Source organism: Cuculus canorus, chromosome 6, assembly GCF_017976375.1.
Source record: "Cuculus canorus isolate bCucCan1 chromosome 6, bCucCan1.pri, whole genome shotgun sequence".
Lineage (NCBI taxonomy): Eukaryota > Metazoa > Chordata > Aves > Cuculiformes > Cuculidae > Cuculus > Cuculus canorus.
In genome coordinates this window covers 25,277,284-25,292,246 of record NC_071406.1, presented here as the reverse complement: position 1 = coordinate 25,292,246, position 14,963 = coordinate 25,277,284, and the positions used below count along the sequence as shown (strand labels likewise).

The following is a 14,963-nucleotide window of genomic DNA, read 5'->3' as shown; positions in this document are numbered from 1 at the left end:
TACAGAATATCCAGACTACGAACTTGATGAAAAATACCAGGAAGGTCTCATGGTGAGACAGGGAGGAGTTATCAGGCTTACAATACCCATTAAGGGTAAGCCCATCCCAATATGCAAATGGACAAAAGAAGGACATGACATCAGCAAGAGGGCCATGATTGCAACTTCTGACACTCACACAGAACTTGTGATCAAAGATGCAGAAAGAGAAGATTCAGGCACCTATGATCTGGCACTTGAAAACAAGTGTGGGAAAAAAGCTGTGTATATTAAAGTTAGAGTGATCGGAATTCCAAATCCACCAGAAGGGCCGCTTGAATATGATGATATACAAGCTCGTTCCATCAGAGTAAGCTGGAGACCTCCTACAGATGATGGTGGTGCAGATATCCTAGGTTATATTGTTGAGAGACGAGAAGTACCGAAGACTGCCTGGTACACTGTTGACTCCAGGGTGAAAGGGACATCACTAGTGGTGAAAGGGCTCAAAGAAAATGTGGAATATCACTTCCGTGTTTCTGCTGAAAACCATTTCGGTACTAGCAAATCTCTCAAATCTGAAGAACCAGCAGTACCAAAGACACCTCTAAGTAAGTAATCTTCTGGATTTTTTAAAAAATATTTTTAATTACTACATTATGGTTAGAAAAGTGCAATAGTATATGCAAATGTTTTAACGCTACATCATTATTATTTCTATTTCTTTTGTTATTATAATTATTAACAGATCCTCCAGAGCCTCCAAACAATCCACCTGAAGTGCTTGATGTTACAAAGAGTTCTGTCAACTTGTCCTGGTCCAGACCTAAAGATGATGGTGGTTCTCGTGTAACTGGTTACTACATTGAACGTAAAGAGACATCTACAGAAAAATGGGTCCGGCATAATAAGACACAGATTACCACTACAATGTACACAGTCACAGGACTTGTTCCAGATGCTGAATATCAATTCCGTATCATTGCTCAAAATGACATTGGTGAAAGTGAAGCAAGTCCGGCTTCTGAACCAGTTGTATGCAAGGATCCATTTGGTAAGAAAATGTTTGCATTAACAGATCTTCTGAAGAGCATCTTAGTGGTGTTTAGAAGCTAATTTATTTCATGTATCTATTTTAATTTTCAGACAAACCAAGCCAACCTGGAGAAATTGAGATCACTTCTATATCTAAGGACAGCATTACACTAGAATGGGAACGACCTGAAAGTGATGGTGGCAAAGAGATCCTTGGCTATTGGGTTGAATATCGCCAGTCTGGAGAAAGCACCTGGAAAAAATGCAGTAAAGAACGCATCAAGGACAGGCAGTTTACAGTAGGAGGCTTACTAGAGGCTACAGAATATGAGTTCCGTGTCTTTGCAGAAAATCAGACTGGCCTCAGCAGACCTCGAAGGACTGCTATGGCAGTGAAAACTAAACTAACATGTAAGCAAAAATATATTGTCGTATTTGCTGAGATGCTGTTGTAATTTGCTGTGTCATAAACCACAATGCTGCACTTAACATGCCGCCTATTTGTTTTACATGTTATTTGCCAACATGACTGTCCTAAAGCACAGTCTTTCAAGTATAACAGACACAAGTATATTATATTTAATTAATATAATTAATTAAATTCTATTTTAATTAATTAAATTGCAAATTAATTTCCAGTAACGTAGTAATAGAGGAAAATTTCATAGTAATCTTCATTATTTTTCATGATCTTTGTCATAGCTGGAGAAGCACCTGCCATAAAAAAAGAAATGCAGGATGTTACAACTAAACTCGGTGAAGCAGCTCAGCTGACATGCCAGATTGTTGGAAGACCTTTGCCTGATATAAAATGGTATCGCTTTGGCAAAGAACTGGTGCAAAGCCGAAAATACAAAATGTCATCTGATGGACGCAACCATACACTGACAGTAATAACAGATGAACAGGAGGATGAAGGTCTCTATACTTGTATGGCTACCAATGATGTTGGAGAAATTGAAACGAGTGGCAAGCTATTATTACAGGCACCTCCTCAGTTCCATCCTGGCTTCCCATTGAAAGAGAAATACTATGCAGGTGCAGGTGGCACTCTCCGCCTTCATGTTGTATATATTGGCCGACCAGTACCAGCAATAACTTGGTTCCATGGCAACAAACCTTTGAGAGGATCAGAAACTGTTACTATTGAGAACACAGAACATTATACTCATCTTGCTATTAAGAATGTCCAGCACAAGACTCATGCTGGGAAGTACAAAGTGCAACTCAGTAATACATTTGGAACAGTTGACACTGTACTTAATGTGGAAATACAAGGTAATTAGTTTTATTTTCAGCATTTTTGTGGAATATTTTCTCAAATATTTACTGGCAAAAGAACTAAAAATATTGTGCTTTTTCTTTTACAGATAAGCCAGATAAACCAGTAGGGCCAATTGTTATAGAGTCTATACTGAAGAATTCTGTGGTGATAAGCTGGAAACAACCAGAGGATGATGGAGGTGCAATGATAACCAATTACATCATAGAAAAAACGTGAAGCCAAAGAAGGAGCAGAATGGCAACTTGTATCTTCAAGCATTTCAGGCACAACCTGTAGAATTGTTAACCTAACTGAAAATGCAGGCTATTATTTCCGCGTTTCTGCTCAGAATACATACGGCATTAGTGAAGCACTGGAGGTTTCTTCAGTTGTTGTTATGAAACCTCCATTCGGTAAGTGGGTGCCAAAATACTAATTTCTGTACACCCCTATAATTACTAAGGTAAGCTTACTTCACTCCTTGAATCTTTTTATTCTTTACAGAAAAACCAGGACAACCTGGCCAGCCAGTAGCAAGTGCTGTCACAAAGGATTCTTGTGTTGTCTCATGGAAGCCACCTGCAAGTGATGGCGGTGCAAAGATTAGAACTTATTATCTTGAGAAGCGTGAGAAAAAACAAAACAAGTGGATTTCTGTAACAACAGATGAAATTCGTGAAACTGTCTATTCTGTGAAAGATCTTATTGAAGGTCTTGAATATGAGTTCCGTGTAAAATGTGAAAATCTCGGTGGTGAAAGTGAGTGGAGTGAGGTATCACAACCAGTCATTCCAAAATCTGATGTACCAATTCAAGCTCCACATTTCAAGGAAGAACTAAGGAATTTGAATGTGAAATTTCAAGCTAATGCCACATTTGTCTGCAAAGTCACTGGTCATCCTAAACCAATTGTCAAGTGGTACAGACAGGGCAAAGAAATCATGCCAGATGGTGAAAAAATCAAAATACAGGAATTCAAGGGTGGATATCATCAGCTGGTCATCACAAATGTAACAGACGATGATGCCACAGTATATCAAGTTAGAGCTACCAACCAAGGAGGATCTATATCTGGCACTGCCTCTTTGGATGTCGAAGGTGAATGAAGGGTCATGATTCTTAAGACAAATTCTTTTTAAGCTTTGAATATTTAGATTATTGGTGCTCTTCTCATTCACTTTTGGTCATGTGTTGCTTTTTCTTCCTCTTTCTATTCCAGTGCCTGCAAAGATTCACTTGCCCAAAAACCTGGAAGGCATGGGAGCTGTTCATGCCCTCAGAGGGGAAGTAGTGAGCATCAAGATTCCATTCAGTGGCAAGCCTCCCCCCGTGATCACGTGGCAGAAAGGACAAGACCTCATTGATACTAATGGACACTATCAAGTCATTGTTACACGATCATTCACATCTCTTGTCTTCCCAAATGGTGTTGACAGGAAAGATGCAGGGTTTTACATCGTTTGTGCCAAAAACAGATTTGGAATCGATCAAAAAACTGTTGAATTAGATGTGGCTGACGTGCCTGATCCACCAAGAGGTCTGAAGGTAACTGACATTTCAAGGGATTCAGTCAACTTAACCTGGAATGAACCAGCTACTGACGGTGGAAGCAGAATCATAAACTACATTATTGAGAAACGTGCTACAACAGCAGAGCGATGGATTCGTGTTGCACAAGCTCGTGATACACGATACACAGTGGTGAACCTATTTGGCAAGACCACCTACCAGTTCCGTGTAATTGCAGAAAACAAGTTTGGCCAAAGCCATCCTTCAGAACCTACTGATCCAATTATAACAAAGGAAGACAAGACCAGAATAACGAACTATGATGAAGAAGTTGATGAGACCAGAGAAGTCAGCACAGTTAAAGCAGCTCACTATTCTACAAAGGAGCTCTATGACAAATATATGATTGCAGAAGAGCTTGGACGTGGGCAGTTTGGCATTGCACATCGCTGTGTTGAGGCAGTTTCAAAAAAGACCTACTTGGCGAAGTTTGTCAAAGTAAAGGGTGCTGACCAAGTTCTGGTGAAGAAAGAAATTTCCATTCTAAACATTGCTAGGCACCGAAATATCCTGTATCTTCATGAATCGTTTGAGAGCCTAGAAGAATTGGTAATGATCTTTGAGTTCATTTCTGGAGTTGATATCTTTGAACGAATCAGCACAGCTTCATTTGAACTGAATGAAAGAGAAATAATAAGTTATGTACGCCAGGTCTGTGATGCACTAGAATTTTTACATAGCCACAGCATCGGACATTTTGATATTAAACCAGACAACATTATTTACTTCACAAGAAGAAGCTCTGTAGTCAAAATTGTTGAATTTGGCCAAGCCAGACAATTGAAGCCTGGAGACAGCTTTAGACTCCAGTACACTTCTCCTGAATATTACGCGCCTGAAGTACATCATCATGATTTGGTCAGCACAGCTACTGACATGTGGTCAGTTGGTGCTCTAACATATATACTTCTCAGTGGAATTAATCCTTTCATTGCTGAAACAAACCAACAAGTTATTGAAAATATTCTAAATGCTGAATACAACTTTGATGATGAAGCATTCAAAGACATAAGCATTGAGGCCATGGACTTCATTGATCGCCTGCTAGTAAAGGAAAGAAAAGCTCGGATGACAGCTGCTGAAGCACTTAACCACACATGGCTAAAGCAGCAGACAGAAAAGACCAGCACTAAAGTCATCAAGACCTTGAGGCACAGGCGTTACTACCAAACTCTAGTAAAGAAGGAGTGGAACACAGTTGTGTCAGTAGCCCGCATTTCCTGTGGAGGTGCGATTAGATCTCAGAAAGGCGTAACAGTGGCTAAAGTTAAAGTTGCACCGATAGACATCGGTCCCATTGCTGGGCAGATAAAGCACACTGTTACAGAAGAAGGAGGGCATGCCAAATACGTATGTAGAATTGAAAACTATGATCAGTCCACACAAGTCACATGGTACTTTGGCATGAGGCAATTAGAAAGCAATGAGAAATATGAAATCAAATATGAAGATGGTGTGGCAACCATGTATGTCAAAGATGTTTCTAAATCTGATGATGGTACCTACAGATGCAAGGTAGTAAATGACTACGGTGAAGACAGCTCTTACGCAGAACTTTTTGTTAAAGGTGTGAGAGAAATTTCTGAGCACTACAGATGCAGAACTGTTAGAAAAGTGAAACGACGGGTTGATACTATGAGACTATTAGAGCGTCCACCAGAATTTACTCTGCCTTTGTATAACCGCACTGCGTATGTTGGAGAAAATGTCAGGTTCGGAGTAACTATAACAGTTCACCCAGAACCTCGCTTAACATGGTTCAAATCAGGCCAGAAAATCAAACCTGGTGATGATGATAGGAAGTATACTTTTGAATCAGACAAGGGTCTTTATCAACTCATCATCAATAATGTCACTGAAGAGGATGATGCTGAATACAGTATTGTGGCACGCAATAAATATGGTGAAGACAGCTGCAAAGCTAAGCTGACTGTGATTCCACATCCACCTCCAGCAGATGCCACACTAAGGCCAATGTTTAAAAGACTGCTGGCAAATGCTGAATGTCAAGAAGGCCAAAGTGTCAGTTTTGAGATCAGGGTATCTGGTGTACCAAAACCAACACTAAAATGGGAGAAAGATGGTCAACCTCTATCCTTTGGTCCTAACTTTGATATAATTCATGAAGGTTTAGATTACTATGCTTTGCATATCAGAGATACTTTACCAGAAGACAGTGGTTATTACAGAGTTACTGCTACAAACAGTGCTGGGTCTACAAGCTGTCAGGCTTATCTAAAAGTTGAACGCTTGAAATATGTCAAGCGTGAGTACAAGACTGAAGAAGAACGGGAGAAGCATGTACAGAGGCAAATTGACAAGACCTTACGAATGGCAGAAATCCTGTCCGGGGTTGAAGCTGTTCCACTGACCCAAACTGCACAAGAGGCACTCAGAGAAGCTGCTATCTTATATAAACCAGCTGTTAGCACTAAGACCGTCAAAGGTGAATACGAAATTAAGAAAGAAGAAAAGAAGGAAGAAAGAAGACTTCGTATGCCGTACGAGGTCCCAGAGCCCCGCAAACATGTGCACACTCTTGAGGAAGATCAGAGCATTAAACATTTTGTGCCTCTGTCAGACATGAAGTGGTACAAGAGGTTGCGAGACCAATATGAAATGCCAGGAAAACTTGAAAGAACTGTTCAGAAACGCCAGAAACGCATACGTCTTTCCAGGTGGGAGCAATTCTACGTGATGCCACTGCCACGCATTTCTGATCAGTATAAGCCTAAATGGCGCATACCAAAGCTAACACAAGATGATCTTGAAATTGTGAGACCAGCCCGTCGGCGTACTCCATCTCCAGACTATGAATATTATTATAGACCAAGAAGACGATCACTTGGTGACTTGTCTGATGAGGAACTACTCCTGCCTGTTGATGACTATTTAGCCATGAAGAGAACTGAAGAGGAAAGACTGCGCCTTGAAGAAGAGCTGGAGTTAGGCTTTTCTGCTTCCCCACCAAGTAGAAGCCCTCCACGCTTTGAACTGTCTTCCCTTCGGCATTCTACTGCAGCAGCACAGGTCAGTTCAGAGGAAGAAAGAAAAAGAGAGCTGAGGTATTCAAGCTATCACATCCCAACTAAAGCTGAGACCAGTGCAAGCTATGCAGAGCTTCGCCAACGCCATGACAGGGCTGCCTACAGACCCCCTAAACAAAAGCAAAGGATAATGGATGAAAGAGAGGATGAAGAATTGCTTCGTCCTGTTGGCACTGCCCAACGACTCTCTGAATACAGGAGTGAGCTCAAATATATGGCAGAGGAGGAAAAGAGTAGACTCAAAAGAAGGAGGGAAAGAGAAATAACTGAGATCACGTCAGAAGAAGAAGAAGAAATAGAAATGGTGCAACATATTCACAGGGAATTTTCACCTCCCTCTAGATTACTAAGGAGAAGAAGATCTCTTTCTCCAACTTACATCGAGTTGATGCGTCCTGTATCTGAATTAATTCGACCCCGTTCACGGCCTCCAGAAGAAAGTGAAAGAAGATCCCCAACACCAGAAAGAACTCGACCACGCTCACCTAGCCCTGTTTCTAGTGAAAGATCGCTCTCTCGGTTTGAGAGGATGGCAAGATTTGATATATTTTCTAGATATGAGTCCATGAAATCTGCTCTGAAAACTCAGAAAACTATGGAAAGGAAATACGAAGTTCTGACTCAGCAGCCTTTCACCCTTGACCATGCTCCTCGCATTACCCTGAGAATGCGCTCACACCGGGTACCATGTGGTCATAATACCAGGTTCATCCTAAATGTCCAGTCAAAACCAACTGCTGAAGTGAAGTGGTACCACAATGGTATTGAGCTCCAGGAGAGCAGTAAGATACATTTTACTAATACCAGTGGTGTATTAACTCTGGAGATTCTTGACTGCCACATTGACGACAGTGGAACATACCGGGCTGTATGCACAAACTACAAAGGGGAATGCTCTGATTATGCAACGCTAGATGTTACTGGAGGAGATTACACTACATACTCCTCCCAGCGGAGAGATGAAGAAGTACCAAGGTCAATTTTACCTGACTTGACAAAAACAGAAGCATATGCAGTCTCCTCATTTAAGAAAGCAACTGCTACAGAAGCAAGTTCCTCAGTAAGAGAGGTCAAATCAGAAATCTCAGCAACAAGAGAATCACTCTTGTCATATGAACACTATGCCTCTTCTGAAGAAAAAATCACTGCAGCTGGAGAAAAATCATTGGAAGAAAGGACTGTACACAAGGCATTCAAGAGCACTCTGCCAGCAACAATCCTTACAAAACCACGGTCAATCACAGTTTCTGAAGGGGAGACTGCACGATTTTCCTGTGACGTTGATGGTGAACCAGCACCAACAATAACATGGTTCCATGCAGGTCAACCCATTGTTTCTTCAAGGCGCTTCCAAGTTACACGAACACAGTACAAGTCTACTTTCGAAATTTCTGCAGTCCAGATGTCAGATGAAGGAAGTTACACAGTTGTGGTGGAAAACTCTGAAGGAAGACAGGAAGCGCATTTTACCTTGACCATTCAAAGAACAAAAATTCCTGAAAAAACACTTACATCTCCCCCAAGAGTCAAATCTCCTGAGCCTCGTGTAAAATCTCCAGAGCCAGTTAAGTCTCCTAAACGAGTGAAATCTCCTGAACCCATCAGCAGCCCCCCAAAAGCCAAGTCACCACCTGGAGACAAAACAGCACCAGCAGAGAAAGTGCAATTACCAACTGCTTCTCCACCAAAGATAAAACAGCATCTGAAAGCAGAGAGTCTTGGAAACACGGTAAAGTTATCCTGTTCAGTTGAAAGCAGTGTTTTAAGTGTCAGAGAAGTGGCTTGGTATAAAGATGGCAAAAAACTAAAAGAAGACAATCATTTCAAGTTTCATTATGCAGCAGATGGCACCTATGAGCTCAAAATCCATGAGCTCATGGAATCTGACAAAGGAGAATACACCTGTGAAATTGTTGGGGAAGGAGGTGTTTCAAAAACTAACTTCCAGTTTACTGGCCAAGTATTTAAAAATATCCATTCCCAGGTAAAAGGTGTATCTGAAACTCATAAATCTGTTCAGAAAGAAGAAGAGGCGCTTAAAGTTTCTACCCAGAAGAAATCAGCAGTTGCAACTGAAGAAAAAGCAGCAGTTCAAGAAGTCATTAAGAAGTCAATTGTTACTGAAGACATCAAACAATTGAAAGCAGAAATTAAAGCTTCTTCAACTAAAATGACAGTGTCCGAAGGTCAGAAAGTAACCTTGAAAGCCAGCATTCCTGGAGCCTCCGAAGTAAAATGGGTGCTGAATGGAATGGAGCTGAAAAATTCAGATGATTACAGATATGGTGTTTCTGGAGGTGATCACACACTGACTATCAAAAAGACTAGTAATAAAGATGAAGGTATTCTCACCTGCGAGGGTAGAACTGACGAAGGCATTATTAAATGCCAGTATGTTCTGACCTTTTCTAAAGAGCGCTCCAATGAACCAGCATTTATCATACAGCCTAAGTCTCAAAATGTCAATGAAGGACAAGATGTACTGTTCACCTGTGAAGTTTCTGGGGATCCTTCTCCTGAAATTGAGTGGTTTAAGAATAATCAACCTGTAAGTATTTATTTACTCTATTTACTCAAAAATTTTCAATTATTCATAAAACCGATCTTAATGAAATAATTGTTTTTCCCTCCTCAGATTGCCATTTCATCGCACATCAGAGTAACACGCTCTAAAAACTTATATTCTCTTGAGATTCGAAACGCAGCAGTGAGTGACACTGGAAAATACACAGTCAAAGCAAAAAATTATCACGGGCAGTGCTCTGCTACAGCATCTTTGACTGTACTCCGTAAGTGTGTTCTCCGGGTCTTGTATTCAGATTAATCACAACTTTTTGCTGTGGTATGTCTACTAAAATGGCTTATTATAAAAGCCACTGGGAATGTTGGTTTACAAATTGTAACAAGTTCTATTTCTTTTGCATATTATATATACAGAACTAAAACAGCATTAGAAATCTTCATAACACCCACAGAGGAGCATGCAGATGGCCTATTACATCAATAGATGCATGTTGACGGAAGGCTATGAGCATTCCTCCTAGGATAACTGTCCTAAGACCTTGGTGCTGGCAATTACTCTTTCCTCATTTACTAACAGAATCTGTTCCAATAAAACAAAGTAATTATACAGTTAAATTTTTTATGGTAACTTAGCCATAACTGAACTGGGTTTAGTATTTTATTTGCTGTATTATATCCCAGTTCCTAGCATCAAGGAATTGCTATGATTTGCTTGTATGACTATGCTTGGGTTTAAAGGAAAGCTGCAGTGACTCAGCTTTTCTATTGCTTTTTATAGCTACAGAATAATTCAGTGAAATACAGGCTTTCCTATACCATGCTTGTAAGATCTTGAAAATGTATCACAGCTTCTACAAAGATGTGCTGAACACACATAGCTTCTCAGTGTCTATTCTAGTTCTAATAGAAAACACCATGCAACGACCCATTTCTTCTCAAGTGTGTTTTTCCTTCAAGCTCACACATATTAGTAAGAGGTTGTTTTTTCTACTTACTGTTTGTGATTCGGACATCGTGAATCAGAAGATTGTAAACAAGTGTATACTCCACTGCAGTTTTCCATTGAAACCAAACTATGCTGTCTCTTCATTTCTATAAAATTAACCACATAGAACTGCATGATTGTTTGTTAATGTGACGTTATTGGTTTTTCCTTCTATGTTCGCGATGCTCTCCAGCTCTAATTGAAGAACCTCCAAAAGAGGTAGTATTGAAGACAAGTGGCGACGCAAGCATGCACGAAAGTTTTTCTTCTCAGTCCTTTCAAATGGCTTCTTCTAAACAAGAGGCTTCCTTCAGCAGTTTCAGCAGTAGCAGCATGACTGAAATGAAATTTGCAAGCATGTCTGCCAAAAGCATGTCCTCCATGAAAGAATCCTTTGTAGAGATGAGCTCCAGCAGTATTATGGGGAAATCTAGTATGGCTCAACTGGAGAGTTCAACTAGTAAAATGCTTAAATCGGGTCTGAGAGGTGAGCAATACAATTACTAGTAGAGTTAGTGCTTCCAATATCCTGAAGTAGTTCTCAGAGTAAACCTGCTGAATGGCTTTGGGGAAACAGACTAACTTGTTGTTTCTTCTCCTGTTTTGTAAAGGAGTACCACCCAAAATTGAAGCTCTCCCATCTGATATCAGCATTGACGAAGGAAAAGTTCTCACACTATCTTGTGCTTTTTCGGGTGAACCTACTCCTGAAATAACATGGTACTGCAGAGGGAGAAAAATTACCAGTCAGGACCAGCAAGGCAGATTCCACATTGAAACCAGTGAAGATCTAACCACCCTGATCATCATGGATGTCCAAAAGAATGATGGTGGAACTTATACCCTGAATTTAGGAAATGAATTTGGTACTGATTCTGCCACTGTGAATATTAATATTCGATCAATTTAGAGAGCTTGATCTGTATTATTTACACTTGTCTTTTTACAAGTGTTTCATGTATGGACTGAAATATCTGATCTGTAAATATAAAAAAAAAATATTTTTTTACCTACCTGAATGAGACAAGTCTAAAACTATACATTATGACTTAAGAATTTTGAACACTTTTTTCACTGACATGTACATACTGTATATAGCCGAAGATAACGGTTATGAAGTTTTGTACCATTTATTTTATGACATTTTGAAATGTAACTCTTGGAACTCACAGTTGGTAGGGGAAAGTTTCCTATCAAACGACTACCCTGCTCAACTTTCAACTAATTTTTGTGCCTCAACTCATTGTTGATGTCTAAGAATGCCTCAACAGGTAGAGAGGCTCCCTGTTGAAGATTACCTACACCTAAGAGATGATACGGTGCATAGTATTTCATACATGCACAAATATTTATGTTGAATCAGAAATGTAAGGCATTGGTGGTGTTTGCAATTACCCTCCTGTAAGCATTGCTTTAATGTTTTACATTGAATCTGATTATGTCGTAATTTCCATACCTGACTGACAATCTTTGGACAAAGTGCAAGCGGCCAGCACTTTGTTCACCCACTGTCTGTGTACTGTTTCTGACATATTGACTACCTGAATAGCTTTAAAAAAGTAACATCACCTGGCCATCCCCTTAATCAATGAGCTATTTAGGTACTCAAGTGCAGCAGCAGTACCCCCTCTTGGAGGTTTGTAGGGTGCAGTGATTGAGTTTGTGTGGTAGTATTAGACATCCAGTAGTCACTTCCCAGGCAACTAAGCAATGAGCCACAGTTTGAAAACAAACTGTTGTTACAACATCAAATATCGCCCCGCACTTCAACTTGCTTTAGTTCTCCTAATGTAGTAATAAATCTTGTTAGCTGTTGAACCTCCTTGAGATAGAATCGTTCATTTGAAATAAAGCATGCTTTCTGCACCACAAAGTCTGCGACTCATTGTTATTTTTTTAATATGCTCTATTTTTGCAGTTGTTGTACTACACTACAGAAAGAGATGCTGAAAGAAAAGCCTAGGTAGAAATGAAATTTGCCTATATAAACCAGGTAGCTAACTGCTAATAATCCAGCTGTCTGTCAGAAACAGTCTGGCTACCAGAAAGTCAGCCTTAAAAACATTAGCATTTAACAAAAAAATTAAAAATTTTCTTTATAGATTCTTCACTGAAAAAGGAGAAATCCTTGCATGCACCTAAGCATTTCGCTGATCTTATTATCCCTCTGTTAAGTGAACCTCCAGGCATTCCACTACACCCTATGCAGATAAATTGCTAATCTCTCTTCTTTATAGCTGGACTCTACTGAAAACTGCCTACAGGAAAGCTGGCTATTGCCTCCATTTTCTTGGCATCTGCAACTAGTATAGACTAGTTGACCCTAATTGCCTGGACATACAAGTTCTCACCTCCTATGGGTGGATTAAGGGCCTACACCACATCAGTTCTCCATCCCTCAAGTCAGCTGACACATCTATAGGAGCAAAGCCTGTCTTTACGTTCCTGGGGAGGAAATCACAAAACCTCATGCAGGCAGGTCACTGTTTTGGTTATTGACGGGAAAAGAGTATCAAGGCCAAAGGAGCAGCTCTGCTTCTAGAATTCACTCTGGTCAGTAGAAGGAGACTGAGAGCAAATACACTCAAGGCAGGCAACACAACACTGCTTCAAGGGCTATATAATTCTCATAGGTGGAGCAGGAGCACTTGTTAGCAACACTATGCATCACTACAACTCCCAGCATACTACTACTAATAATCTATTACTATCTCTGGCCTACATCTGCACAGTACTTCAGCAAGCACACCTAACTTTAAGCAAATGAGTCACCCACATGCCTAAAAAGAGGATTAAAGTACTTAAAGGCTTTGCTGAAGCACAGTCTTAACAGATAACTTTACATGCCAACCTACTGAGCCAGTGTTTTTTCACAAGACAATGTTTAGTGACACTGATAATGTGTAAAGCTTCAATATTCAGTTTCACAGAACACACCCCTAAATGGTAACATTCTTCCACACAATAGATTAAGCAGTATTTGGATAAAAAAATTATCATAACGTGAGCAGTGAACATTTCAAATTATGTGCTCATTACACCCAGGCCAAATATTGGGATTTTTAGCTCTACATTTGCAATTATTGCACTATACGGTCAAGTTCAGGAAAACAGCCTACCACTGACATGCGCGTGAAGGTATTAGGACTTGGTGTTTCCTGGGTCCTGATGCATAAGGAAAAAGAAATTTAGCACTGCTCTATGAGCTGTTGTATATATTCTACTTCAGGGCTATACCTTTCTTAGCAACATTTTACATTTGGCAACGTGAGAAAACTAACTGTGATGGTGGATAGCCACAGTAATATTAAGAGATTCATTTTACCACTAGCAGACAAGATATCTTAGTCTTAACACTGCATTTCAGTTTTTAACTTTGGCTCAATTTTCAATAACTTTTCCCTTCAAGGGGAGAAAACTATGAACAGAACACAAAACCCTCACCTCTGATAAAATATTAAAACTATATCTTCTCTAGTTGTTTTTTTCTTTCTTCGCTCTTTTGGAAAATGATAATGTTCTATCTAGAGCTTGGATTTAAAAAAAAAACCCACAACACAGAATACTTACGTCTATTTAAAATGTCCTGCGTGACCAACACAGTGGCCTTCTGTGAGGGAGTGACAACATCAGTGCACACAGGAAAAGCAATGGATGTCACCTATATGGACTTCTGTAAAGCCTTTGACAGTCCCCCACATCCTTCTCTCTAAATTGGAGACAGATGGATTTGATGGGCGGACTGTTCCGTGGATAAAGAATTGGTTGAATGATTGTATTGAGAGTAGTGGTCAATGGCTCGATGTCCCGATGGAGATCCGTGACAAGTGGCATCCCTCAGGGGCCTGTACTGGGACCAGAGTTGTTTAATATTTTCATTGTATATCGACAGCAGAAGTGCACCCTCAGGAAGTTTGCAGATTACACCAAGCTGTGTGCTGCAGTTGTCACACCAGAAAAAATGGATGCCATCCAGAGGCACCTGGACAAGCTGAAGAAGTGGGCCGGTGTGAACCTCATGAGGTCCAACAAGGCCAAGCACAAGATCCTACACCTGGGTCAGGGCAATCTGCAGTTTCCAGACAGGCTGGGGGATGACACGATTGCGAACAGCCCTTGGAAGGACTTGGGAGTGCTGATTAACGAGAAGCTTGACATAGACAGGCACTGTGCCCTCACAGCCCAGGCCAACATTGTCCCGGGCTGCATCAAAAGCAGCATGGCCAGCAGGTCAAGGGAGGTGACTCTCCACCTCTACATCAGTCTCACAAGACTCTACCCAGAGTATTGTGTCCATTTCTGGAATCCTCAACATAAGAAGGATATAGAAGTGTTGGAAGGGGTCCAGAGAAGGGCTACAAAGATGTTCAGAGGGCTGGAGCACCTCCCATACGAGGACAGGCTGAGAGGGTTGGGGTTGTTCAGCCTGGAGAAGGCTCTGGGAAGACCTTATAGAGGCCTTCCAGCACCTGAAGGGGGCCTACAAGAAAGCTGGGGAGGGACTTTTTACAAGGGTACATAGTGACACGATGAGGGGGAATGGCTTCAAATTGGAAGGGGG

The 14,963-nt window shown here is 40.7% G+C and overlaps 1 protein-coding gene across 1 annotated transcript in view; it reads left to right on the top strand.

The window, feature by feature from the left end:
* The window catches only part of TTN (titin), a 240,400-nt gene extending 228,099 nt beyond the window's left edge, over positions 1-12,301 (top strand). The window contains 11 exon segments of the mRNA XM_054069478.1: positions 6-590; positions 728-1,033; positions 1,126-1,425; positions 1,717-2,292; positions 2,385-2,512; positions 2,514-2,691; positions 2,783-3,376; positions 3,498-9,442; positions 9,530-9,683; positions 10,596-10,889; positions 11,014-12,301. Coding sequence (XP_053925453.1) covers positions 6-590; positions 728-1,033; positions 1,126-1,425; positions 1,717-2,292; positions 2,385-2,512; positions 2,514-2,691; positions 2,783-3,376; positions 3,498-9,442; positions 9,530-9,683; positions 10,596-10,889; positions 11,014-11,312 — 9,359 coding nt within the window. The 3' untranslated portion in view covers positions 11,313-12,301.
* The last annotated feature ends 2,662 nt before the right edge of the window (positions 12,302-14,963 follow it).